Source organism: Malus sylvestris, chromosome 10 (assembly GCF_916048215.2).
Source record: "Malus sylvestris chromosome 10, drMalSylv7.2, whole genome shotgun sequence".
NCBI classification, from domain to species: Eukaryota; Viridiplantae; Streptophyta; class Magnoliopsida; order Rosales; family Rosaceae; genus Malus; species Malus sylvestris.
In genome coordinates, this window is record NC_062269.1 from 41,322,574 (window position 1) to 41,347,335 (window position 24,762).

The 24,762-nt window shown below is 36.6% G+C and overlaps 3 protein-coding genes and 2 long non-coding RNA genes across 27 annotated transcripts; 1 reads left to right on the top strand and 4 right to left on the bottom strand.

Annotated features, from left to right (window-relative positions):
* Positions 1-803: 803 nt before the first annotated feature.
* Positions 804-3,803, bottom strand: LOC126585177 (cysteine-rich receptor-like protein kinase 10). 3 transcript variants are annotated; one of them, XM_050249566.1, is made up of 7 exons: positions 2,855-3,801; positions 2,666-2,770; positions 2,403-2,575; positions 2,051-2,261; positions 1,684-1,921; positions 1,445-1,595; positions 804-1,358 (listed from the first exon to the last, which is right to left on the bottom strand). In XM_050249566.1, the coding sequence occupies exons 1-7, from the start codon at positions 3,660-3,662 to the stop codon at positions 1,056-1,058; spliced, it is 1,989 nt and encodes a 662-aa protein (XP_050105523.1). In that variant the 5' UTR covers positions 3,663-3,801; the 3' UTR covers positions 804-1,055. The 3 variants fall into 3 exon arrangements, with proteins under 3 accessions (XP_050105523.1, XP_050105522.1, XP_050105524.1); XM_050249565.1 differs by having other exon boundaries at positions 2,403-2,770; positions 2,855-3,803; XM_050249567.1 differs by lacking the exon at positions 2,666-2,770.
* On the bottom strand, positions 804-23,483 carry LOC126585182 (cysteine-rich receptor-like protein kinase 25). 21 transcript variants are annotated; one of them, XM_050249596.1, is made up of 13 exons: positions 22,442-23,483; positions 22,249-22,374; positions 21,989-22,161; positions 21,636-21,846; positions 21,272-21,509; positions 21,011-21,161; positions 19,462-20,924; positions 19,286-19,369; positions 18,221-18,301; positions 15,998-16,040; positions 13,446-13,490; positions 13,309-13,351; positions 12,684-13,166 (listed from the first exon to the last, which is right to left on the bottom strand). In XM_050249596.1, the coding sequence occupies exons 1-7, from the start codon at positions 23,253-23,255 to the stop codon at positions 20,622-20,624; spliced, it is 2,016 nt and encodes a 671-aa protein (XP_050105553.1). In that variant the 5' UTR covers positions 23,256-23,483; the 3' UTR covers positions 12,684-13,166; positions 13,309-13,351; positions 13,446-13,490; positions 15,998-16,040; positions 18,221-18,301; positions 19,286-19,369; positions 19,462-20,621. The 21 variants fall into 21 exon arrangements, with proteins under 21 accessions (XP_050105558.1, XP_050105553.1, XP_050105544.1 ...); XM_050249587.1 differs by having other exon boundaries at positions 13,446-15,725; XM_050249599.1 differs by having other exon boundaries at positions 12,684-13,160; positions 15,998-16,043.
* Positions 4,444-24,761, bottom strand: LOC126585216 (uncharacterized). The gene is made up of 2 exons (XR_007610373.1): positions 24,614-24,761; positions 4,444-4,841 (listed from the first exon to the last, which is right to left on the bottom strand). It is a non-coding gene; the product is annotated as an uncharacterized LOC126585216 (long non-coding RNA).
* On the top strand, positions 4,662-5,505 carry LOC126585215 (uncharacterized). Its single transcript, XR_007610372.1, has 2 exons — positions 4,662-4,798; positions 4,886-5,505. It is a non-coding gene; the product is annotated as an uncharacterized LOC126585215 (long non-coding RNA).
* LOC126585186 (cysteine-rich receptor-like protein kinase 44) lies at positions 7,471-10,609 on the bottom strand. Its single transcript, XM_050249609.1, has 7 exons — positions 9,500-10,609; positions 9,279-9,398; positions 8,988-9,178; positions 8,668-8,878; positions 8,334-8,571; positions 8,110-8,260; positions 7,471-8,030 (listed from the first exon to the last, which is right to left on the bottom strand). Exons 1-7 carry the CDS (start codon positions 10,263-10,265, stop codon positions 7,731-7,733), a joined length of 1,977 nt encoding a protein of 658 aa, XP_050105566.1. The 5' UTR covers positions 10,266-10,609; the 3' UTR covers positions 7,471-7,730.
* Position 24,762: the final 1 nt, after the last annotated feature.

Consider the following 24,762-nt stretch of genomic DNA (forward strand, 5'->3'; position numbering starts at 1 on the left):
ACACTTTCTATCACTCTAAATTTCACTCACAATGTGTATTGGAACACTCTCACTCTCACTCTTGGAGTGGAACTCTAGCTTTGGACTTGGTCATTTGCTACTCACACTTGGTTCTTAATTGGTTACTTCACTACAACATCACACCCATATTTATAGGTGAGGGTTTGGCATTCTACTAGTTTCTAGTGTATTCTTCAAACCTCTAGCATAGAAAGATCTAGACTAGCCAAAAAATTGTATCTTCTAGATCTTTCCATTTGCAACCAAGGAAGCTAGTACTCTCTAGCTTCTTCCATCAACTTAATAACATGCTAGAATTGTCTAGCATGCTCCAGCCACCTCACTTGCTTACTAGAATAATCTAGAACATTAATCATGGGCTGGACCATATATACCAACACTTACAACCATCTTAACAGTGAATTCAAATCAGTGAGCATTACTGATGCTTTAGACTATAGTGTCTAGTTATGCTAAATCTAGCCTTAATTTGCTGCTATCGTAATACGTCATAATGATTATCACAGATTAGTAACGAGTTATCAGTGCCATTTCCAGGTGGGTTCGGATAGAGGTTGACAAACAAATGCAATTTAAAAAAAAAAAAAATTTGAATGAAGTCAAATTCCATGAATCGAATCCATTAGAACGATTAAAAATAATTAAAAACCATCAATTCTCATTAGAAATAGGGCGAGTCTTAGCGCAACAGAAATGTTGCTTTTTTGGGACCAAAAGATCACGGGTTCAGACCGTGAAAACACTTTGTAAAACAAGAGTAAGGCTGCGTATGCTAGATGATTCTCTCCCGACCCTGGCAAAGCGGGAAGCCTTGTTGGCTTGGTGTCCCCATTTTAATTCTCATTAGAAATGAATAAACCAGTTGTTCTTAGCAACTTGTATCACCTGAACTGCCAGTATTCTGTATTTATTAATAATATACACATAACAGAACTAAGAAAAACTTCGTGCTATCGAGAACATGGGTAGAATTTCATGACAAAAAACACCATAGGAAAGCTTCAACTTTGTACAGATTCATGAATCCTATGGTGTTATCGCGGCATGACGTTAGAAACTGTTAGGCCATTAATAGAGCTATTACCAGCAGCTGTCTCAGTATAATGATCAGTGAATCTTCCCGTGGTGAAAGCAGGTTTCTCGGGTTGGCTAAGAGTTACAGTTTCACTTTTCAACATTACAACAGCAGAAGACATGGTTGGCCTGTCATACGCATCTTCCTGGACACACAACAATCCGATATGGAGATATCTTAGAAACTCATCTGGATCACATGAATCGAGTAGTAGTGGGTCGAGTAGCTCCAACCCTTTTCCGTCATGCCATAATTTCCATGCCTGCATCATAATCAATTGGATAAGCATTAAGCTGCTGTTTAATTGCAAAGAGTCTTGCTCTGAGAGAAGTGCATAAAGTAACTTACATATGTTACAAGGCTAGGAACACGTTTTATTGGATGAAAGCTGGCGTTCCTTCTCCCAGTTATGATCTCAAGCAATAGTACTCCGAAACCATAAACATCAGACTTGATGGAATATATTCCCTCCATTGCATATTCTGGAGCCATGTATCCGCTATTCCAATACCAAAATCCAGAACAAAATGTTGAGTACCGTAAGTTTCCCTTTAGTGGAAAAGAAAATTTAGAAAAGAAGCACTTACTAAGTCCCAACTATTGTCGTCGTATTTGCTTGGCCTTCACTTCCTGCAAAGATCCTTGCCATGCCAAAGTCGGAGATCTTAGGGTTCATGTCACTGTCCAATAAAACATTGCTAGCTTTCAGGTCTCTGTGGATGATTTGAAGTCGAGAGTCCTCGTGTAAATAAAGAATTCCCCTTGCAATTCCACTTATAATGTTTACACGTCTGCTCCAATCAAGTTGCGCTCGTTTCTCTGAATCTAAGCATCATTGGAGGAGAATTTACAGACTAAAAGATTTCTGAGAATAAAATCTTAGCCATAGTATAAAACAGTTGAATCTAGAACCCAAATACAGAAATTTTCGAGAGATCATAAGAGAAAACATACCAAAGAGGAAGACATTTAGGCTGCTGTTTGGCAGGTATTCATAGACAAGCAGTTTTTCCTCTCCCTCAACACAAAAACCCAAAAGCCGAACAAGATTTTTATGTTGAAGTTTCATTATCAGCAGAACTTCATTTGTGAATTCCTCCGAGCCTTGCTCAGAACAGCTTGAAAGCCTCTTGATCGCCACTTCTTTTCCGTCACTGAGTACACCCTGCAAAAAACCAGATTTTAAATCAAGCCACTGAAAATACTAACCAAGCGGAAGATAGTAATACAAATAACGATTTAATCTTCGTATGTGAACTTTTTGTCCCTAGTTTTGTTAAAGAAACAGTTTGCTTTTACTTTTTACCTTGTAAACAGGCCCAAAACCACCTTCTCCAAGCTTATTTGAATCAGAGAATTTATCCGTAGCAGCATGTATAGATGCCAAACTGATATAGGGGTACTCCTCAGCTTTCAGGTTTCTGCCTTGAAAACGTTGTTCCGGGAACAATACATGTTGTCTTAAAATCTCACTACTCACTGAACAGATCGAAAGAAAAGCTGCTTTCAGAAAACATATTAGAGTGATGATCAGCTCTAAAATAAGCATTTCCGAACGCATTATTTTACCCTTTTTGTTTCTTTTTCTCATTGCAAGATAGACACAGGAACCCAAAAGTAGTATGGCTAGACATGCTGACACAACAGTAAGGATCGTGATCCACCATCCCCTACCTTCATTTGGAAACAACCAAGCCTTCGCAGTTAATTTATAACATTGTAACGTCGAAATTGACACACACTTTTAAAAGTACTCACCGTCCCCTTTGTTGTTATTCGGAGAGCTAGAAATAGAAGCTTCAGTTGCACCATTATAGAAGGCATACAATTCGTACCTCAGATAGCAACTCCGGCTCAGAAGCCGTGCACCAATGGAGAAATAAAACTCTCTCAAAACGTCTTCTATGGCGTGCTGAAGGCATTTATCACAGTCATCTCCAGATAATTCCCTAGTGCACTGCACAAGAGCATATATCACTTTATCTTCAAATGGTACATCTCCAGTAGCATACATTTTCGCTGAAACATTATATGCCGCTCGCTCTGCAAGCTCACTCAGCTTCTCCTTCACGGTATACTCAAACTTTTTTGGGTCTGAAACGTTTTCCTTGTTAGCCAACGCAATGTTGTCTCCCATATTCAATTCACCATAGAACTTCACATCGGAGTAGCGCAGTTGGCACGTCTCCTCCCACACAACTGATTCTGTTGAGTTGGGACAAATCCTCACAATGTCTAAATGCGCGGTGTTGATGCAGTTGTGACATGTCTCATTCGTAACATAATCGAGGCACATATAAAGGCCATAAATTATATCTGGTTCATTTCCAGCGGAGGTATTGTACAGCTTGGAAACAGAAGCATTTGAAGGCAATGAATTGAGCAGGCTCTGGAGGTTTTTCTGAAACGTACTATTTTCGACATAACCGCGAACATCTGAGCACAACTTGTATGGAGGATCAGCATAAGCATGATCAAAAAGGAAGGTGATGAGATAACAAAGCAAAAAGAGAGAGATTGTTTTCGGAACACTAGGGAAATTAGCCATGTTTTGATCTCTAATCATAGAAAAAGAATAGGGAAACTTTTATATATAGCTTAGAAGTCTTCTCCTTCCTGCTCGAAATATGGTTAAAAATCTCGGAGTACGAGCACCATTGAATTTTTGTGAATTGATAGGTAGTTTCTTGGAAGGCTTGTTTAATTAAATTAGCTAACATCAAGACTTCGACTGGCTGTATTTTCCAGGAAATTGTTCACAGTTGGTCATGGTTTTGTTTGTAATTCAGTCGATGTCACACCACAAGTTGAAAGATATATTAACTCAAAACTAATAGATAACGATAGAGACTTCCACAAACCATCAAATAATATAATAGTCACACATGTTTTGCGGTGGTTTATTTATTTTTATATATACATGCGAGATTAGCATGTCTGGTAGGTCACACAACTAGAATTAAACTTTATTGCCTAGCCTACTCTCCATGTATGCAGGCCTGATTTTCAGACAAATCTAATTGAAATTATGAGTTTCATTTTCATTCAATTTTGTCATTAAAAAAAACAATCAAAATTTCAGAAAAGTTGGTAACTTACGTTTCAAAAATAGTTTGGCTCTTGAATAGCCCAACATTTTGAAATTTTTTTACAACAAACTCTATGTGGTTATTAGATTGTATTTATTTTATCATGAAGATAATCAACGTAAATAATTTGAAACCTTAATACGTTTGTATAAAATATATTGAGATTATTAAAATTTTTAGATGTACATCCCAATTTCGATCCATATTATTTTAGAATTTTGAATGTCAAATTTCATTCGAGTGCACCAAAATTGAAAGTTTTCGTTACCAACTTGGTCAAAACTGATCAAAATCGAAATTTCCAATCCAACTTCCACCTGTTCTCAATAATCTATTGGCTTGGACTTTCAAGCCCAACACCAATGTATGTTGACCCAACGTAAATTTAGGAGAAGAAAATGCCCTCCATTCCAAAAGCCCTTCCGGTCAAACACGGTGGATACTGGATACGCAGGTTCAAACACGAACGGGCTTTTCCTCCTCGGACCTCAGTCAATGGCAGTCTCTCTGAGAAGACTTGCAGCGGCATTCGGCTACTCGCCACATCTTCAATGCGTTCAAAGCTTGTTTCCGTTGCGCTTTGGAAATAGTTAGAGTTCCTCTGTGTCGTATGGTATGCCCTGAACGTGCTTGTGAAAATGCCTCTGAGACAACACCTGTCTTGTCACTAACCATTTCTGCACCTGCTCTGTATTTCAAGATCAGAGGACGGTGCTCCGACCGTTCATCCAGAATTCCAACAATGGCATAACGGAGGTGGGTCTTTCCACAAGTCTGCCTGCATCGACCCAACAGTGTTCATAGAGTTTGGTGCTGTAGTTCATTCAAAATCCGTTGTTGGCGAGCATGCTCGTATTGGTTCTGGAGCTGTCATTGGAACTTCGGTCGCTATTGGCAATCAACCAGAATTGGGTGACGATCAAATTTTTAACTCGACATTGCGACACCACTAAACTGTGATAGCACTTCTGCCATTGCAATCACTAAGAACCCTATTTTTCACCAGAAGACTAAACATGTCAACAGGAGATATCATTTTATCGAGGAGGCTTTGCAGAATGAGATCATTGACTTGGTGTACTGTTCAACCAAAGAACAGGTAGCTGATATATTCACAAAGGCTCTTACCAAAGATCAATTCCGTCATCTCAGAGAGCTATTGGGAGTGAAATCAGTTCACAATTTAGGGGGAGTGTTGATGTGTAAATTGATGAACTGATATGAAGAAGATTACAAGTTTTGTTTAGTGTAATGCTTCAGCTCATAGGCTAAGCTTTTGTTTTTTTGTTTTTATTGGAGAGTTTCGAATTCTAGACTTAACATACTCTTACACATCACATTACTCACACCCTCAACTTTTCTTTTGGCACTTTTTCATTTCATTCATCTTCGAATTAAATGAAACGTTTTTTTTTTATTTTTTGGTTGCTACAGGTCCTGACTAAGCCTGGCATTTTGGACCCAACCCGTTAACCCGACTTGACCCAACCCGTTAATATTTGTATTTGGATGAATGCTTAACGGGTCAGGTTGCTAACGGGTGAACCAGTTAACAACCCGTTTAATAACGGGTCACTTTGGGTCAACCCGTTAGACCCGTTATGACCCGTTAGACCCGTTATGACCCGTTAGCACCCGTTAGTTGAGTATATTTTAATAATTTTAGTAAAGTCTTAATAACAAAAAATAAATTTTATGCAAAAATAATAATAATAATAATAATAATTGTTAACGGATGAAACGGGTTGAGTTCGGATGACCCGTTAGCTTAACGGGTTGGGATCGGGTGACCCATTAACTTAACGGATCGGGTTCAACCCGACCCAAACCCAATAAACCCGACCCATTTACAGGTCTAGTCCTGACCAAGGAAAAAAATATCGGTAATATCGAAAATATCGATAGAAATATCGGGATAATATCGATATCGATAAAAATTATATGGAAACCACGGAAATTGAAAGAAAAACTTGAAAATTTTTATTGAAACTTTGCAGGATGTTTATTTAGTCAATTATCTATTAGTTTATCACAAAAAATTGGAAGGAAATGCATTGCATGATGGATTTAACTGATTTAAGTTGGTTATATAGCGAGCTGGCAAACATTGTGAATGTAGAAAATATGTAGTAATTAATGAAAGAAGTTTAAACACACCATAATCATTTATATATAATGAATTAGTACAATATTTTACACTTTATACATTGCATGGTAAGATACATGAGTGACTTAGTACCACATAGAGTTCCTATGAGGGTCAAAATTTTCACTATCTTCATCATCTCTATTTGTAGAGTAAGTGTATTGTGAAGAGTAGTCAGCAACCATGGCAATGGTTTTCAAAAACCAAAACCCAAAAGTCAATAGGAAACCGAATACTTCGGTATTTTTCAGGATTACCAAACAAATGGGATTTGGAAACCAATCCCATATCGAAAATTTCAGTATTTTTCGGGATGGGATTCCCGAACTTCAGGATGGTTTTGGTTTGAGATTTTTCGGTTTGGGTTTGGGACTTTTTCGGTTTGGTTTGGGATTTTCGGAAATTTTTTCCAGCCCTACCATGTAAGTGACCAAATAAAAAATAGAAAAATTAAAAACCACATGTCATTGACTAAGTAATTAATTGACACAATTTAAAATAGGGATGTGCTATCCACACACCCCTTTTTACTTTTCTCACACCCTTGTTAATTTCTGTCCATTGATCTTCTTCAATTCATCCGATCCGACGGTCGAAAACCAAAAAGGTGTGGGAGAAGTAAAAAGGGGTGTGTGGATATCACACCCCTTAAAATATAATACCACAAAAAATTTGGAATATGTGCAAATTTGTTTCTTGTAAAAAAAATTTAAAACAAAACAATATATATAATATAGTAGCATATTATCACAACAACATAAGTGATATGATGGTTAAGGCGTTAAGGAGTCAAATGGGAGGGGGTTTGAATCCCTTTAGTCTCAAAATTGAGACTTTTCAGAAAATTTTAAGAATTTTTAGATGTCATATCGCGATATTATCGATAATATCGCGATATTTTGACGAAAACTCATTGGATAATCATTAAAATATTGGTAACTCAAAAAAACGAAAATATCTATTTCGCCGATATTTTCGATATTTAAATCCTTGGTCCTGACTATAACTATCTTCAACTACAAGAGAAACCCAGTTAGGTTCGTTAACCTAAGGCCTCATTTGGTTCACGTAATGAAAGTGAAAGGAAAACGAATCTTGTGTTTTTTTTCCTGCCTTCTATGTTAAAATTGCTTGGGAAGTTGGACAAATAGCCTTCTTTTTAAAATAATATGGCACAAGGTAAACGAAGAGAGCAAAGAAGAATTAACACACAAGGTACGTTTTCTGAATTCCTTGATGATCCTGAGGATCTTAACTCACTGGGGTTATTAAGTTTTTGTTTTTATTTCAGCAATATATATAGCCACTCCAGAGCTAGGATCAAACCACTTTTGAGCCCCCTCAAGCAGTACTCGAACCAGCCTCGAGGAAGCAAAATGAAATTCCAGTCAGAGTTAGTTCACCTCGGCGAAATGATGGAAAGAGTGAGCCCATTTGAAGCAGGATCAGTTGTAGACTCACTGATTGGGGCAACTCTTCGTACAGCAAATATTGCCGGTTGCTTTGGTTCAGGAAGATCTATCGATTCACTTCCCAGCAATACAACAACAGTTGACATTGTAGGTCTCTCTGCAGGGTCTTCCTGGACACACAAAAGACCAATATGCATGCACTTCAAAACCTCGGCTGTTGGGCAAGTTTCCATCAACAAGGGCTCAATAAATTCCAACTGTTTTCCGTCCTTCCATAGCCTCCATGCCTGTCAATTATTTAAACCAAAAAATATTTTAATTCCACATAAATTAAGTTAAGTAATCAAAGTGGACAAAGAAACATACATATGCAAGGAGTGTCTTGGCATGTTCTGTGAGATAGAACCCACTATTCCTTTTCCCACTAATAATCTCTAGCAAGATTACACCAAAGCTGAAGACATCAGATTTGACCGAGAATAGACCCTCCATTGCGTACTCTGGAGCCATATAACCGCTGTTTCAAGAATCAAGTATAAGCATTAGTATGTTCTAAAGATAAATATGGGAGCTGTAAGAAGCAAACTCACATTGTTCCTACAACTCTTTTAGTGTTAGCTGTGTTCTGGCTCTCACAAAATATCCTTGCCATGCCGAAGTCTGATATTTTGGCAACCATTTCATAGTCCAACAATACATTGCTAGGCTTTAAATCCCTGTGAATGATTCTAAGCCGCGAGTCCTCATGAAGATACAGAAGTCCTCTAGCAATGCCTTCAATAATGTTGTAATAAATCTTCCAATTGAGTTCAGCTCGTCTTTCTAAATCTGAAAATTCGGTACAATTTATCATGTGCAATGTTCGTATGATGTATGAAAGTAAAAGTTAAAGAACATTATAGCAGAAGAGTAAGATGAACAAACCAAAGATAAAAACATCAAGGCTTTTATTTGGCATGAACTCGTACAAAAGCAGCTTTTCCTCTCCCTCAAAGCTGCATGCCAAGAGCCGCACCAGGTTCTTGTGTTGAAGTTTTGCAATGGTTACCACCTCATTTTTGAACTCCTCTAAGCCTTGCCATGACTTCTTCGACAGTCTTTTGACGGCAACTTCTTTCCCATCTGGTAGCAAACCCTGAAAGAATATCGACAAAATCAGATGACATACATTTTTCGGCCTATAATTGAATCAATACTATTGTATAATTAAGCCTACTTAGAACCATAATACATAATATCATTACCTTGTAAACAGTACCAAACCCACCTTGTCCAAGCTTGTTTAAATCCGAAAAGTCATTCGTAGCTATCTTTATAGCAGCTAGATCCATGAAGGCCAGCTCTTCAGAAATTATGAACATCCCTTCTTCTGAGATTGTGATTCCAGTGGGGCTTGCCAAATCTTGTAATAGTACTTGCTCGTTTTTTTCTTCATCTGCAAAAAAAAAAAAAAAAGAAAAAGAAAAAATCATAAGTAAAACTTACAAGGTAATCCTACAAAATTCAGAATAAGTTTGTACTTTTGATATATGTACCTTTGACATCCCCTGATCCCTTTTTGCGCCTGAGATGGACAGCACAAAATACAATGGCTGCTAACAGTATGATGGATGCAGAAACAAGTATAACTGCCTTCCCATTTTTCAATCTGTCCCCTGCTTTTTAATAGGACGAACTTCCTTGAGCTACAATTTACCATGAAAAATGTGCATGCACAGATGATTAATTCACAAAAGAAAACTTTCAAGTCACTAACCTTTGGAATGTGGATGGATTACCAAAGAATTTGAAGCGTCGTTAAAAAAGGGGAACAGCTCAAACCTCACATTGCAATTCCTACTAACAACAGTTCCACCTTGTTTAGAAGAGCAACATCCCAGAAGATCTGTGCTAGCAAAATTCAAACAGCTATGGCAGTCACTTGCAGATATGTCTCTAGTACACTGCTGTAAGCCATAAATTGTATCCTTTCCTGAAAATTTAATTTTCCCAGTTGCAAACATATTCTTGGAGGGACTAAACGCGGCTGCTTCAGAGAGGTTTATCATTAAAGAGTTCAATACATCATTGAAATCGTGTGGAGTTGATATGTTCTTCTCCTGATTATTCTTGTCCGGATACTTTCCGGTGTAAACCATTAGTTGAAAGAACATCTGGTAAGAATATTGAACTTGACATAGCTCGTACCAAATCATTGCATCTGTTGTTTTGCACCTCTTGAAGATTTCCTTGCTTGCTTCATCGACACAGTTTTGACAAACTGTGGAGTTAACATCCCATCTACAAAGTGCTTGTCCATAGACTATGTCCCGTCCATCTCCAATCGTATCGTTATAGAAACCTCCTTTGATCGAAGTGTTGGAAGATAACGACTCAAGTAGCCGCTCGAGATTGCTTTCAAATTGGCTCTTTCTGTCACCACCTGAACAAAAACTTGTAAGGGGATCAGTAGCAGAAAGGGCGGCTGGCATCAACAGCGGAATAATTGCAAAAAGCATTACAGGAAGTTTATCTTTATCCATTTTCTAGAAAGGGCTCACAGTGAACACGGAATTAGGCCAATGGCAAGAAACAATTTGATGATTTATTTTGGTAACTTTTCAGTTTTGACATCGAAGTTCCAGCTACTAATTTTCATCTGGTTAACCGTTGATTACACCACAGAAACTTCCTTGCTGATCGAAGACGCAAGCCGGCTGAATAAAGTCATGATCTGCAGATTGATAGAGACCAGGAATAGCACATGGTATTCAAATGATATGATTAACTGTTGACTAAACAAAGACTTTGCAGCTTAGTCGCATATAAGGCATGCTTAAAATACTTATATTAAAATGTGACCATCTTAGAGTTCATGTATCTAGAGTCTATTTAGTGTAAGTCTAACTATTTGTTTGACGGACCTGGATTGTCTGCCCTCACTATCCCATACTCTTTCCATCCTCTCTCTATTTATGTGGTCACGGTTAAGCCACATTAACATTTTATATTCCCATTGTTTTTTGTCTTATTATTTCTATAAAAAAAAAAAATCAATATAAAATGTTGACGTGGCTTAACCGTGACCACATAAATAGGAGGGGATGAGATGGGGGAGGGCAAACAATCCAGGTCCTTATTTGACCATTCTACTTAAAAGGAGCAGTCATGAAAGTACTAGTAATTTAGTATAAGGTGTTTGGACTTTAGCATAGAACTAGAAAATTGTGCCTGCACGTTGTTGCGGGAGTGAAAATCCAACTATAGAATATGTTCTAAAAATATATAACTCCCAAAATATAAATGCATAGAAATCCAAACTAATACTATTTACACAAAGATAATGAAGGCTGTATAGATAATGTAGCAAATATTTTCTACAGGCTAGTGTCTAGATTTATACATTTTATACAAAAAAAAAAACAAAACATTAGCAAACACTTTGTCATTGACATACACAAATGGTTAATATGATATTCCCCCTAGGCAGTCATCCTAGTTCTTGATTCACATCAGTAGTTGCAGATAAAAGATTTGAAAACATTAGATTGTCCTTGTACACAAAAAAATTGGGGAACTAATCTTACAATGGCCTATTCACATGCAAAAAATAAGGAGAAGCATTGTTCTAGTTTGAACAACAGATGATAACATTGTACGTTTCTAATCGATCCCATTCCAGCAATAAGAAAAGAAAATATTTTTGTAATCGGAAGAAACTCTGTGCTAATAGTAAGAAAAACTTTTAGACTAATTTTCTAAAAGCTTGTTGCTTCCTCTAAATGTTTTTCAAACTATTAGCAGCAAGTTTCTTCCGATAACAAAAATATTTTATTTTCTTATTGCTGGAATGGGATTGATTACAAACGTACATAGACATCTCTTTTATAGAGATTTTACACAACAACATAAAACATAGGTGTTCAAAAGTCTTTACTTTCACACATAGCTTTAGACTTTTACATACACATTTGAACTTTTACATACACCATTAGACTTTTTTTTACACATAATTAAAGTAATCCCAGAGAAGAAAATACCAAGGATGCCTGCATCATTAAAGTAATCCCAAAGAAGAAAATTAAAGTAGCTTTATTATGTGCTATTAATGATGTAGTGGGTGGGAGCTGGTGACTTTGTTTATGGGGTGTGATATCCACATCTTATTTTTTACTTCTCATACATTCTTACAATTTTTGACAGTCGGATAAGATGAATTGAAGAAGATCAACATACAGAAATTAACAAAGATTGTGTGAGAAATAAAAATGGGTGTGTAGATAGCACAACCCTTGTTTTTATGCAGACAAAACTTAACAACAACAAAAAAAAAAACTTAATTAAGACTTGACGGCTAAAAGTTAACGATATAGTGGGAGCTCATGTAGAAACATTGTTCAACTTTCAGTTTTATCACTTCCTGGAATCAAATAGTGTAGATGCACTGTGAAAGCATGCTGGTTTATTTGTTAATTATTGAGAAGTTCAGGATAACATTCCAACGTGAAACACGTTTGGATGATTTGTTAATTATTTGAGGAGCTCGGGTAACCCACCAACGTGAGAGATTTTTCAGTGTGATCGTCACACAAGATAGTACACCATATATTCCTATATAAACAGTGGATTATGTGTGTTAAAAGATTAATAACTTAAAAATTAAAATTTTCTACGACTTGCATAAAAACATGTGCTCCACCAAGTGAAAAATGAAGCAAAGGTATTGATCACGTTGGAATAGCCGGCTGCCATTTTGTATTTTTCTGGGTTAGTGGGATGTCTAGGATTTGGACAAAAGTTATAAATCTCTTTCGGACTACTTAGCCATTTTAATCACTTTCCTTTCTTTGTTTATGGCCTTTTCCTGGGGCTAGACTGCTTTTTAGCCTCCTTTGTTTTACGTCCCATGGTAATTCAACTTAAATGGTAAAGAGAGAGGATTGATAAAAAGAAAAAGGAAAGAAACCAAACCTTTAACCATGACATATAACAAACAGATTAACCCATGCACAAAAAGTCAATAAATTCAGTAAAAACTGAAGGCAAAGAGTAAATTCAAACAATTGAGAAACATACATGAGGCAACACATGGAGAAAAAGTGAAAAAATTGAGTAAAAATGAAAGGAAAAAATAAATGCAAACAATTGAATAATATATATATATATATATACACAACAGCCAGAAGCATGCAGAGAGAAGCGGTAAAAATCCCAAATTGTAGCGATGGAATTTGTTGCGAGATTGAAGGAATTTCGCTGAGAATTGTTCCTCTGAAAACTGCTCCAGTTTGGCTGAGAGTTTGAGCGTTGTGGGCTTGCAACTGAGGAACATTTGGTGTAGGTAGCAGTGGAGGATTATTAGAGGCCTGGATGGAATTGAAGGCTTGATATGGTTCTTGAGAGGAAGAACCACTTACTTGATTATCTTGAAAACCCACCTGATCCTTCTCACAATCAAATCCAAATAACCACTTAAAATCCATAAAATTACAATGAAATCAATACCAGAATGCACCAAACAGTTAAAAAAAATGCAGTAAAGGCAAGGATGAATTCAACAGCCCAAATAAGCAAAAAGATTCATACCTCAATTGAATTTTGAACTTGATTCTTGCTTAAAAATCTTAATCTACAAAACCAAATTAGTATTATGACATTGAAAAATAGAATCTAGTAAAGGTAAAGATCAATTCAACAATCTAAATAAGCAGAAGCATTCATACCTGAACTGAATTTGCAGGTTGATTTTGTCGCTTAAAAATTCTGATCTACAAAACCAAATCAATTTTATTAAGATTTGATATGAAAAACAAATCTATAATACATGCTTTAAAATAATACAAAGAAAGAAACAGTACCACACCAAACAATTTCATCGACGCCATCCCTCATGACTTGCCAAAATAAAAACTTTCAAAACAGATTGAAAGCAACATTAAACTTTAAAGGCTGCACACAAAACCCTCAAAAATAACTATTTCCTCCAAATGAAAAGACAATCAAATTATCTAGTTATACCTAGGATCTAAACACAGAAACAAAACCCTCTAAATAAATAAATAAATGTTATCCTTTTTCACCTATAAAACACACCTCTATCTCCAACCAATGAAGCCGCTGCCATCTTTCTCTCTCTAACGATTATAAAACACACCTCAACTAAATAAGATCAGTTCCGCAGTGATCTGAAGACATGTTGCGACGAAAGGGGTGGAAATTAGCCAAAATTCAGGCCAAAACTGGGAAATCCCAGACGGAATAAAGCACAAACAGTGTGAATAGATCAATGTTTTAAAAGGCTCGCCTCAGGGTGCGCCTAGGCGCCCTGTGAGGCTGGGCTTGAGGATTGCCACCTCTGTTTTGAGGGAGTGGGCGGAAGGCGCCGCCGGAGTCGCCTAAGCACGCCTCAGGGGATTTTTTTTTACTCCCAAACCCAAATTTTGGATAGGATTTTAACTGCCTCATACCTCTTCCTTGCACTATCGTCTCTCTACCTTTTTTTTCTGATTTTTATTTTTTTATATAATGGATGTGTGTGCTGTCTGCGTGCATTGTTATATGTATGCTTATTGTGTTATTCATCCTCTATTTTATATATACATATATATATAATATATGTATATATATGTGTGTATATATGTATTTATAATATATGTGTGTGCTTAGGATGATTATTGATTAATAATCTTCTTTTTTTAATATAATATATGTGTACGCTTAGTGTATATGTTAAAAAATTTAGATCCTGTGAGGCTTCGCCTCATGCCTAGGCTGGGCTATCCCTCGGACGCATCGCCCATGCCTCACGGTTTTAATACATTGGAATAAATGTAGAACGGCCGTAGAAGCAGATACTTTGAAGCAACAATTAACTTGTCCAGCGATTTTAACGCAAGAAATTTACACAGATAATTTGGATGGAAAAGAGTGGAGATGGAAAATGCAGAGAACACAGGGTTTGAGAGAGACCAAGGCAGGCAGAAAAAGCCACGAAAATAAAGAGAGAAACAAACCAAATTGAAAACGGCACTGAAGAAGTAAAACAGATGATTGACCTTGGATCCGCATCCACCTACGGTGTATGACTTATATGAGGAAAGTGACATTCGCTTGTGGAGCTTCTGCTGATCGACGATGATGAAAATTATTATATTCTTTTTAATGAAAATCATTCATATATTCATTCATGATCTTCGAAGCCATTGGTTGAAAATTTTACTGACAGTGACAGAAAGGCTGAATGAAAAAAGGAAGACTTTTCTTTTGCTCAAGAAACAGTTTCTTGTGCTCAAGAAACAGATCCTCATCAGAAGAGGGAGAGAGAGGGGTTTGGTATTTTGCCAAATATATAATAATTAGTAGTAGAAAATAAAATAAATAAAATGGGGAAGGGATATTGGGAAGGAGAAAGAAGATGTGGGTCTGAGTTTCTAATGCCTCGAGAGTACATATAGGAAAACGACACTCCAACAAAGCATGTCCCTCTCACTCTGCTTTAGTCAATACTCGAACAGGAAAGGACAACGATGAAGGACTCGCGCCCAGTGAGGGCAAAGGAGGACAAAAACAGAAAACCAAGAGCAATTAAAGGGCAATTCTGCTCTTTCACTGTTAATGAACAGTGCTTTATTGTGTTGGGTTTTAGTATATGTATAACTAGCAACGGTACCCACGCAATGCTGCGGGTTTTTAAACAGCATAAAACATAGAGAATGTTATATTTACAACTCTGCTTAACTCAATCTATTTACAACTCTGCCTACCTCGAGGAATAGATAAAATTTTGTTTCTTACCTAAATATACGAATTTGAATTAAATGTATCAAAGAAGTATAGAGTGGAGTAAACCTTGTAATTTCTATAAGGTGGGCAGCTGGAATACCAATAGTGATATAATTTGACGGAATCTGGCTATAATCCAGCTTGGTTGTTCTTTGTAAATTTGTTGGAAAATGTAGTAGTTGGCTTGAAAATAACAATCAAGAGCGTTGAACGAATCAAACCTAAATAATATCAAATCCAATCTTAATTATGTACCAATGGTGAACTTATATTTCACAGGCACCATGAAGCATAAAAGTTTAACCAAACAATGAAAATTGAAACGTATAAAAGTTTAGTGAAACAATCAAAACCCAGTTAGAAACCTCAATGGTTGAGCTCACAAACTATGTAAGTTTATGTTGTATTAATTCATGCACATCATTGCACTAAAACAACTGAAAATGCTAAGAAAGGTTAGACATACATAGGATTTTGATGCTAAAAGCAGTACCTGAAGTGGGCAAAAAAGTTGGACAGTGCAGTGGACTTGAGAGCTTCTCCATGAGATATAAGACACATCATTGTGGGCAAGAAATTGGGAATTTAGTGTTATGGTTTGAGTGTATGGAAACAATATAAATTACAAATAGAAGGGGGACAGCTTGAACACATATTGGAGGAATTTTGACGCTATCTTTTATCAAATAGGTGGTGGGCACTAAAATATTCAATTTGACATAGTCAAGCTCATTTACGGTTGTTTATCCACCAAGCAAAAGACACTGTGAATGTAAATGTTATTTTTAAACTCGAATCAAAAGCATGAAATTATACTCTTAATATATTTTAAGCTGTGCTACCCAAATGAAGGAATAAATAGAGGATCAGGATGGCAGGAAACTGGTGCATGTTCTCTACGAAGCTTTGCTAGTTCTCTGTTTTCCTCAATTCAATTAAGAGTTTAGACCCACTAATTTATCAGTAAATAAATAAACACAGTAAAAAACCTTAAATTATCCAATTAGAATAATGACAACAATTGGACAAAACAAAAGAAACCGTAGAGATTCAGCAGTTCAGTGTCTACAACCTCAAAATTTTACTGAGTTTATGCAACTAAAGGGGCAATCAAATTATTAAATTGTAAACAAAGTATCCAATTTCACGAAAAAAAAGTATCTAATAGCACATTAGATACTAAACTTGGAATTAACCACTGGATTTTGCAAGACAGCATTTAAGATAGATGTGTAAACATGGATACAAATGCCTATCTAAATGGGTAAGGCATGTGTGGTTGTTTTTGTGCATTCATATGTTTATCACAAAAGATAACACAGGGCAATAAAGTATTTTGCCAAATTGGAAATTGTGAATATAAATTTGTCTAAAATTTGTGGAGTGATTAATCTGAAAAAAGTTGCCATATAAGAATGGGATATAATATGTGCTATAAGATGGATCAGATATCTTTGGTTTGGTTTCTCTGCAAAATATAAAAAAGGTCGTACCCAGTGCACAAGGCTCCCGCTTTACGCAGGGTCTGGGAGAGGTGAATGTCGGCTAGCCTTACCCCCATTTTATGGAGAGGCTGCTCCCAAGTCTCGAACCCGAGACCTACCGCTCATGGGCGAAGGCACTTGCAGATGTCATTTGATCCAACCAAAGATACACCTTCTCCATATGCTTTGATTGATCCAAAAAACATCTTAGAATTGGAAAATTTGTTAAATCCGGGTAATGAGTGATGGAAATAGTACATGGATAGATTTAACCATTTCTGTATCATTAAGGTGTACTTTGGCTAATTAAGGCATGTGGAGAGGGTATATCTGTAGTAGAGACAATTTTACTAATACTTCTGTATACCTATCTGAATTTGTTAACGGTCAGGCAAACAATTGGTCATGCATTGAGACCAAGCCAAAAGAAGATAATGATTATCTATACTAGTAACAGTCAATTCCCCTAAAACAAATGTTACCAAAAATCGAATTTAAACGTCAAATATTGACAAAAGAAAACAAATGAACCATGAAGAATATGGGGAGGCTAGACAAATAATAATGGTAGGGTAGAGGTGAGTCATCTCACACTCACTTTTTGAACAATTATTATTTTTTAAGCAGGAATCTTATCTCAAAATCAAAAGTTAGATAGACAATTCACACAAAGACTTTTAACATCTCACACTCACTTTTTGAACAATTATTATCTTTTAAGCAGGAATCTTATCTCAAAATCAAAAGTTTGATAGACAATTCACACAAAGACTTTTAAAGTTGGGTGTCATGGAAGAAACAATTGTCGGATTCTGAGTAAAGTGGAATTCTTCATCTTAAACTTTAATCTCATAATTATGTAAATGTCATTATTTATGCTTTTGAGATGAGAATATGCTAGACAAATAATAGTGATAGGGTCGAAGTGAGTTATCCCTTACTTACTATAGGTTCATTGTTTGTTTGATTCTTTTAACTAAAAATAAGCACACAATAATTGCATTTATAATTCTTGTCCCCCAAGTCCATATAACTCCTACATAAGAAATATATATAAAAAATGGATCACGAAAAACAGATTTGTAGAAAATGCTGGCAAAACAAGGAATAACGAAAAGAAAAAACATGCAATGATCATAATCCAAAATCATTTAAGTAATTAATCCACATCGGAAATCACACATTACAAACCCAAACCAAAATCATTTAAAAACTTGACATTTTATTTCTACCTTTGTTGTTGCGTCTTTATACTAATCAATAGCAGAATTGTTTCTTTTTGAACAATCTGCGAAGGTCAAGTTTTTAAAAACCTGCAATCAATATATAGTTTTAACACGACAAAGACAGAGGGAATTACAGTTTCAAGAATTTATAACAGCAAAACAATTACCCCATAGCGATAACATTGATAAAACAGAGATATATCTCTTAATCAAAACAAAAGAATACACATCAACAAAAAATGTTAAGTTTTTGTCCTTCCTGATCAATACACCTTAAAAATTAAGTGATATATTCAGAAAAACTGCTAAGTTTTTAAGCTTCTTGATCATCGCAGTTTAAAAATCAAGTGATTCGTTTCTGCTTTTGCTGTTCAGAGGTCAGTCCCCAGCTGCGCTCTCTCTCTCTCTCTCTCCCCCCTCTGAGAAAATTCACTTACTTCTTCATTGGGTCTTCGAATTTGACCAAAAAGAAAACTGATTTTTTTTTCTTTCTTTAATTAAGAAAATTGGGTGATTCAGTTCTCCATTTTTGGAAAATTTTGAAGAATCAGGTGCTTGTGGAGAATGTGTGAGTTAATTTTTGAACTTTATTAAAATACCATATAATTGCAAACTAATTAGGCAAATGGGTCGCTGAAATTCACTGCAAAAATGCTCCGCAGAATTGTTGATTCTAACAAAATTGATAGAACCGAGTGGAAGTTTGTAAGACCCATTTGCAGGAAGGAAACGGGTGCTCTGAAGAAATTGAAAAGATAGAAAATTGATAGTTCTCATCCGCAACCACACTCCTTACACCCCCTGTCTCTTTCCCCAACCCTTCTTCACCAAATGACGCACCCGATCTCTCTCCCCACAACCAAGGAGCAACCAAATTCAACTCCAATATAATCAAACTTAAACAAAACTCTAAATCCACCAAAAAACAAAAACCCCCAATAATTACATATTTTTTCTAATGCTACGCATTGAATCAATTGAGAACACGGAAAGAAAACCAATTTTCAGGGTTTCTTTCAAACAAATACAAACTGAGAATCGAAAATTACGCGTAGTTGTTTTAAAACTTACCCAAGTTCAATATAATTTCTTTGTCAATAATCTGAAGAGGCAGCATGCGATTAGTCACCAATTTCACAAAAAATTTGTCCCAACCTGCAGATCCGCAGCAAAAACAAAAACAAAGACCTTAAATTTATCGGCCTAGAGATAGCAAAATGAGGATAAAACATTGAGAACAAACTAACCTTAAAGTTCTTGCCCCGACGATCGCAAGATGAGAACAAAACGCCGAATAACAAAGGATTCAATACCGGGGGAGACTGGAAACTAAATGCGAAAGAAAAAGAAAGGATTTGAGGGCAAAAGACGGGCTGACGAAGAGGGAGAAAACCGCAGACTAATGAAGGTGAAAAACGAAGAGGAAGGGTAAAAGCAAAAAAGATGCGGTCAAAGCAGAGAAACAAAGGATGAAAGACGCGCGGCTGGGGAGGGCATAGCCGACTTTCCACTGTAGAAAAGTGGAACAGTGCGCAGAGCAAAGAAGAAATCAAGGGTATTTTCGTCCTTTCACTCGTAATAAACAGTATCAGAAAACTGGATTTTAATATATGCATAATTTGGCAACAAAAATTGGAGGTGAGGATATAGACGTGATGAGTGATACAGGAAGATAGGATATAATCAGGATCCTTTCCTCCTAATTCATTAAATCAAGAAATTTGTGTTGTTAAAATTTGATTCAACAGTTGAAGTTATTATAACTTTTAAAGTAGATCTCTATTTGTAGTCGTTTGATCAAATTTCAACGTGTATTAAGAGAAATGATCCCTTTCCTAGATTAAGCATCCCCTAGTTTTAGTCGTTAATTAATTACTAATTTTTTATATTATGTTGACTACTTTTGAACCTGAATATAATTACAGCCATCTTAACTGAATTCAAATCAATGAGCATTATCATAGTTTTATACTTTAGTGTCAAGTTATGATAAATCTAGCCTTAATTTGCCGCTAGTGGCCTCCATCATAATAATTATTACAAATTAGTAAACAAGCTATAAGTGCCATTTCCAGGTTGGTTCGGGTTTTGTTACTGAAATGTTATAGGTTCGAGTCGTGACGTCTATTAGTAAAGTAAGGATAATGTTGCGTACACTAAATTTTCTTCTTCTGACCTTTGCAAAGCAAAAAGCTTTATTGGCTTGGTGTCATCTTTTTAGTTCTCATTAGAAAGGAATAAACCAGTTGTTATTAGCAATTTGTATCAGCTAAACTGCCAGTAACTAATAATATTCACACAACAGAACTAAGCAAAACTTTGTGGTATAGACAACATGTGAAGAATTTCATGACAAAGTTACCACAGGAAAGCTTCAACTCTGTGCAGATTCATGAATCTTATGGTGTTATCGTGGCACGACGATAGAAACTGTTAGACCATTAATAGAGCTACCACCAGCAGCTGTCTCGATATAATGGTCAGTGAATATTCCCGTCGTGAAAGCAGGTTTCTCGGGTTGGCTAAGAGTTACAGTTTCACTTTTCAACATTACAACAGCAGAAGACATGGTTGGCCTGTCATACGCATCTTCCTGGACACACAACAATCCGATATGGAGATATCTTAGAAACTCATCTGGATCACATGAATCGAGTAGTAGTGGGTCGAGTAGCTCCAACCCTTTTCCGTCATGCCATAATTTCCATGCCTGCATCGTAGTCAATTGGATAAGCATTAAGCTGCTGCTTAATTGCAAAGAGTCTTGCTCTGAGAGAAGTGCATGAAGTAACTTACATATGTTACAAGGCTAGGAACACGTTTTATTTGATGAAAGCCGGCGTTCCTTCTCCCAGATATGATCTCAAGCAATAGTACTCCGAAACCATAAACATCAGACTTGACGGAATATACTCCCTCCATTGCATATTCTGGAGCCATGTATCCGCTAATTCCAATACCAAAATCCAGAACAAAATGTTGAGTACCATAAGTTTCCTAGTGGAAAGAAAATTTATAAATGAAGCACTTACTAAAATTTAGAAATGAAGCACTTACTATGTCCCAACTATTGTAGTCGTATTTGCTTGGCCTTCACTTCCTGCAAAGATCCTTGCCATGCCAAAATCGGAGATCTTAGGGTTCATATCATCGTCTAATAAAACATTGCTAGCTTTCAGGTCTCTATGGATGATTTGAAGTCGAGAGTCCTCGTGTAAATAAAGAATTCCCCTTGCAATTCCACTTATAATGTTTACACGTCTGCTCCAATCAAGCTGCGCTCGTTTCTCTGAATCTAAGCAACATTGGAGGAGAATTTACAGACTAAAATATTTCTGACAAGAAAATCTTAGCAATAGTATAAAACAGTTGAAGTTAAATCCCACATACAGATTTTTGAGAGGATCAAGAGAAAACATACCAAAGAGGAAGACATCTAGGCTGCTGTTTGGCAGGTATTCATAGACAAGCAGTTTTTCCTTTCCCTCAACACAAAAACCCAAAAGCCGAACAAGATTTTTATGTTGAAGTTTCATTAGCAGCCGAACTTCATTTGTGAATTCCTCTGAGCCTTGCTCAGAACAGCTTGAAAGCCTCTTGATCGCCACTTCTTTACCGTCACTCAGTACACCCTGCGAAAAACCAGATTTTAAATCAAACCACAGAAAATACCAACCAAGTGGAAGATAGTAATACAAATATCGATTTAATCTTCGCATATGTGAACTTTTTGTCCATAGTTTGCTCAAGAAACAATTTGCTTTTACTTTATACCTTGTAAACAGGCCCAAAACCACCTTCTCCGAGCTTATTTGAATCAGAAAATTTATCTGTAGCTGCATGTATAGATGCCAAACTGATATAGGGGTACTCCTCAACCTTCTGGTTTCTGCCTTGAAAACTTCGGTCCGGGAACAATACATGTTGTCTTAAAATCTCACTACTCCCTGAACAGATCGAAAGAAAAGCTGCTTTCAGAAAATATATTAGAGTGATGATCAGCTTTAAAGCATTTCCAAACGCATTATTATTACCCTTTTTGTTTCTTTTTCTTACTGCAAGATGGACACAGGAACCCAAAAGTAGTATGGCTAGACATGCTGACACAACCGTAAGGATCGTGATCCGCCACCGCCATCCTCTACCTTCATTGGAAACAACTATGCATTTGCAGTTAATTTTTAACATTGTAGCGTCAAAATAGACATACACCTTAAAAGTACTCACCGTCCCCTTTGTTGTTATTTGGAGAGCTGGAAATAGAAGCTTCAGTTGCACCTTTATAGAAGCCATACAACTCGTACCTCAGATAGCAACTCCGGCTCATAAGCCGCGCACCAATGGAGAAATAATACTTTCTCAAAACGTCTTCTATGGCTTGCTGAAGGCATTTGCCACAGTCCTCTCCAGATAAGTCTCTAGTGCACTGCACAAGAGCATATATCACTTTATCTTCAAATGGTACATCTCCAGTAGCATACATTTTCGCTGAAGCATCATATGCCGCTTGCTTCGCAAGCTCCCTCAGCTTCTCCTTCACAGTATTCTCGAACTTTTTTGGGTCTGAAACGTTTTTCTTGTTAGTGGACACAATGTTGTCTGCCACATTCAATTCACCATAGAACTTCACATCGGAGTAGCGCAGTTGGCACGTTTCCTCCCACACAACTGATTCTGTTGAGCTGGGACAAATCCTAACAATGTCTAAATGCGCGGTGTTGATGCAGTTGTGACATATCTCATTCGTAACATAATTGAGGCACATATAAAGGCCATAAACTCTATCTGGTTCATTTCCAGCGGAGGTATTGTACAGCTTGGAAACAGAAGCATTTGAAGGCAATGAATTTAGCAGGCTATGGAGGTTTTTCTGAAACGTACTATTTTCGACATAACCGCGAACATCTGAGCACAACTTGTATGGAGGATCAGGATCAGCATAAGTAAGATCAAAAAGGAGGGTGATAAGAAAACAAAGCGAAAAAAGAGAGATTGTTTTCGGAACACTAGGGAAATTAGCCATGTTTTGATCTCTAATCATAGAAAAAGATTAGGGAAACTTTTATATATAGCTCTTAAGTCTTCTCCTTCCTGCTCGAAATATGGTTAAAAATCTCGGAGGACGAGTACCATTGAATTTTTGTGAATTGATAGGTAGTTTCTTGGAAGACTTGCTTAATTAAATTAGTTAAAATCAAATCAATAAAAATTCTAAGAAAACAAAGCCTTCGACTGGCTGTATTTTCCTGGAAATTGTTCACAGTTGGTCATGGTTTTGCCCCTAATTCAGTCAATGCCACGCCACAAGTTGAAAGATATAACTCAAAACTAATAGACAATAGAGACTTCCACAAACCATCAAATAATATAATAGTCACACGTGTTTTCTGTGGTTTATTTATGGAAGTTTTAACGAAAAGCTCACGGTACTGTTCATTTTAACGAAAAATCACATTTTTACACCAAAAAGTCAAACCTGGTACTATTCACTTTACCCTTTATTTTGTCCTTATCATTAAAACTCAAAGTTTTCAAGTCATTTTCATTAATTTTCATTTTATTTATTTATATATATACATGCGAGATTAGCATGTCCGATAGGTCACACAACAAGAATTAAACTTCATTGCCTAGCCTACTCTCCATGTATGCATGCCTGATTTTCAAAAAAAAAAAAATCTAATTGAAATTATGAGTTTCATTTTCATTCAATTCTGTCGTAAAAAATTAAAAAAAAACAAACAATAAAAAATTCAAAAAAGTTGCTAACTTACGTTTCAACTTGGTCATCCCAGTTACGATCCATATTAAAGTATATTGAGATTCACAAGTTGAAACTTTAATACGTTCGTATAAAATCTATTGAGATTATTAAAAATTTTAGATGTACATCCCAATTACGATCCATATTATTTCAGAATTTTGAATGTCAAATTCCATTCGGGTGCACCAAAATTGAAAGTTTTCATCACCAATTTGGTCAGAACTGATCAAAATCGAAATTTCCAATCCAACTTGCACTTGTTCTCAATAATCTATTGGTTTGGACTTTCAAGCCCAAAGCCCAACACCTATGTATGTTGGCCCAACGTAAATTTAGGAGACGAAGATGCCCTCCATTACAAAAGCCCTTCCGGTCGAACACTGTGGATACTGGATACGCAGGTTCAAATACAAACGGGCTTTCCCTCCTCGCCGAGTCGCTCCTCGGACCTCAGGTCCTCAGTCAATGGCAGTCGCTCTGAGAAGACTTGCAGCAACTTTCGGCTACTCGCCACATCCTCAATGCGTTCAAAGCTTGTTTCCGTTGCGCTTTGGAAATAGTTAGAGATCCTCTGCGATGTCTGTTTCGTCTGGTATGCCCTGAACGTGCTTGTGAAAATGTCTCTGAGACAACACCTGTTTTGTCACCAACCATTTCTGCACCTGCTCTGTATTTCAAGATCAGAGGGCGATGCTCCGACCGTTCATCCAGAATTCCAACAATGGCATAACGGAGGTGGGTCTTTCCACACGTTTGCCTGCATCGACCCAACAGTTTTCATAGA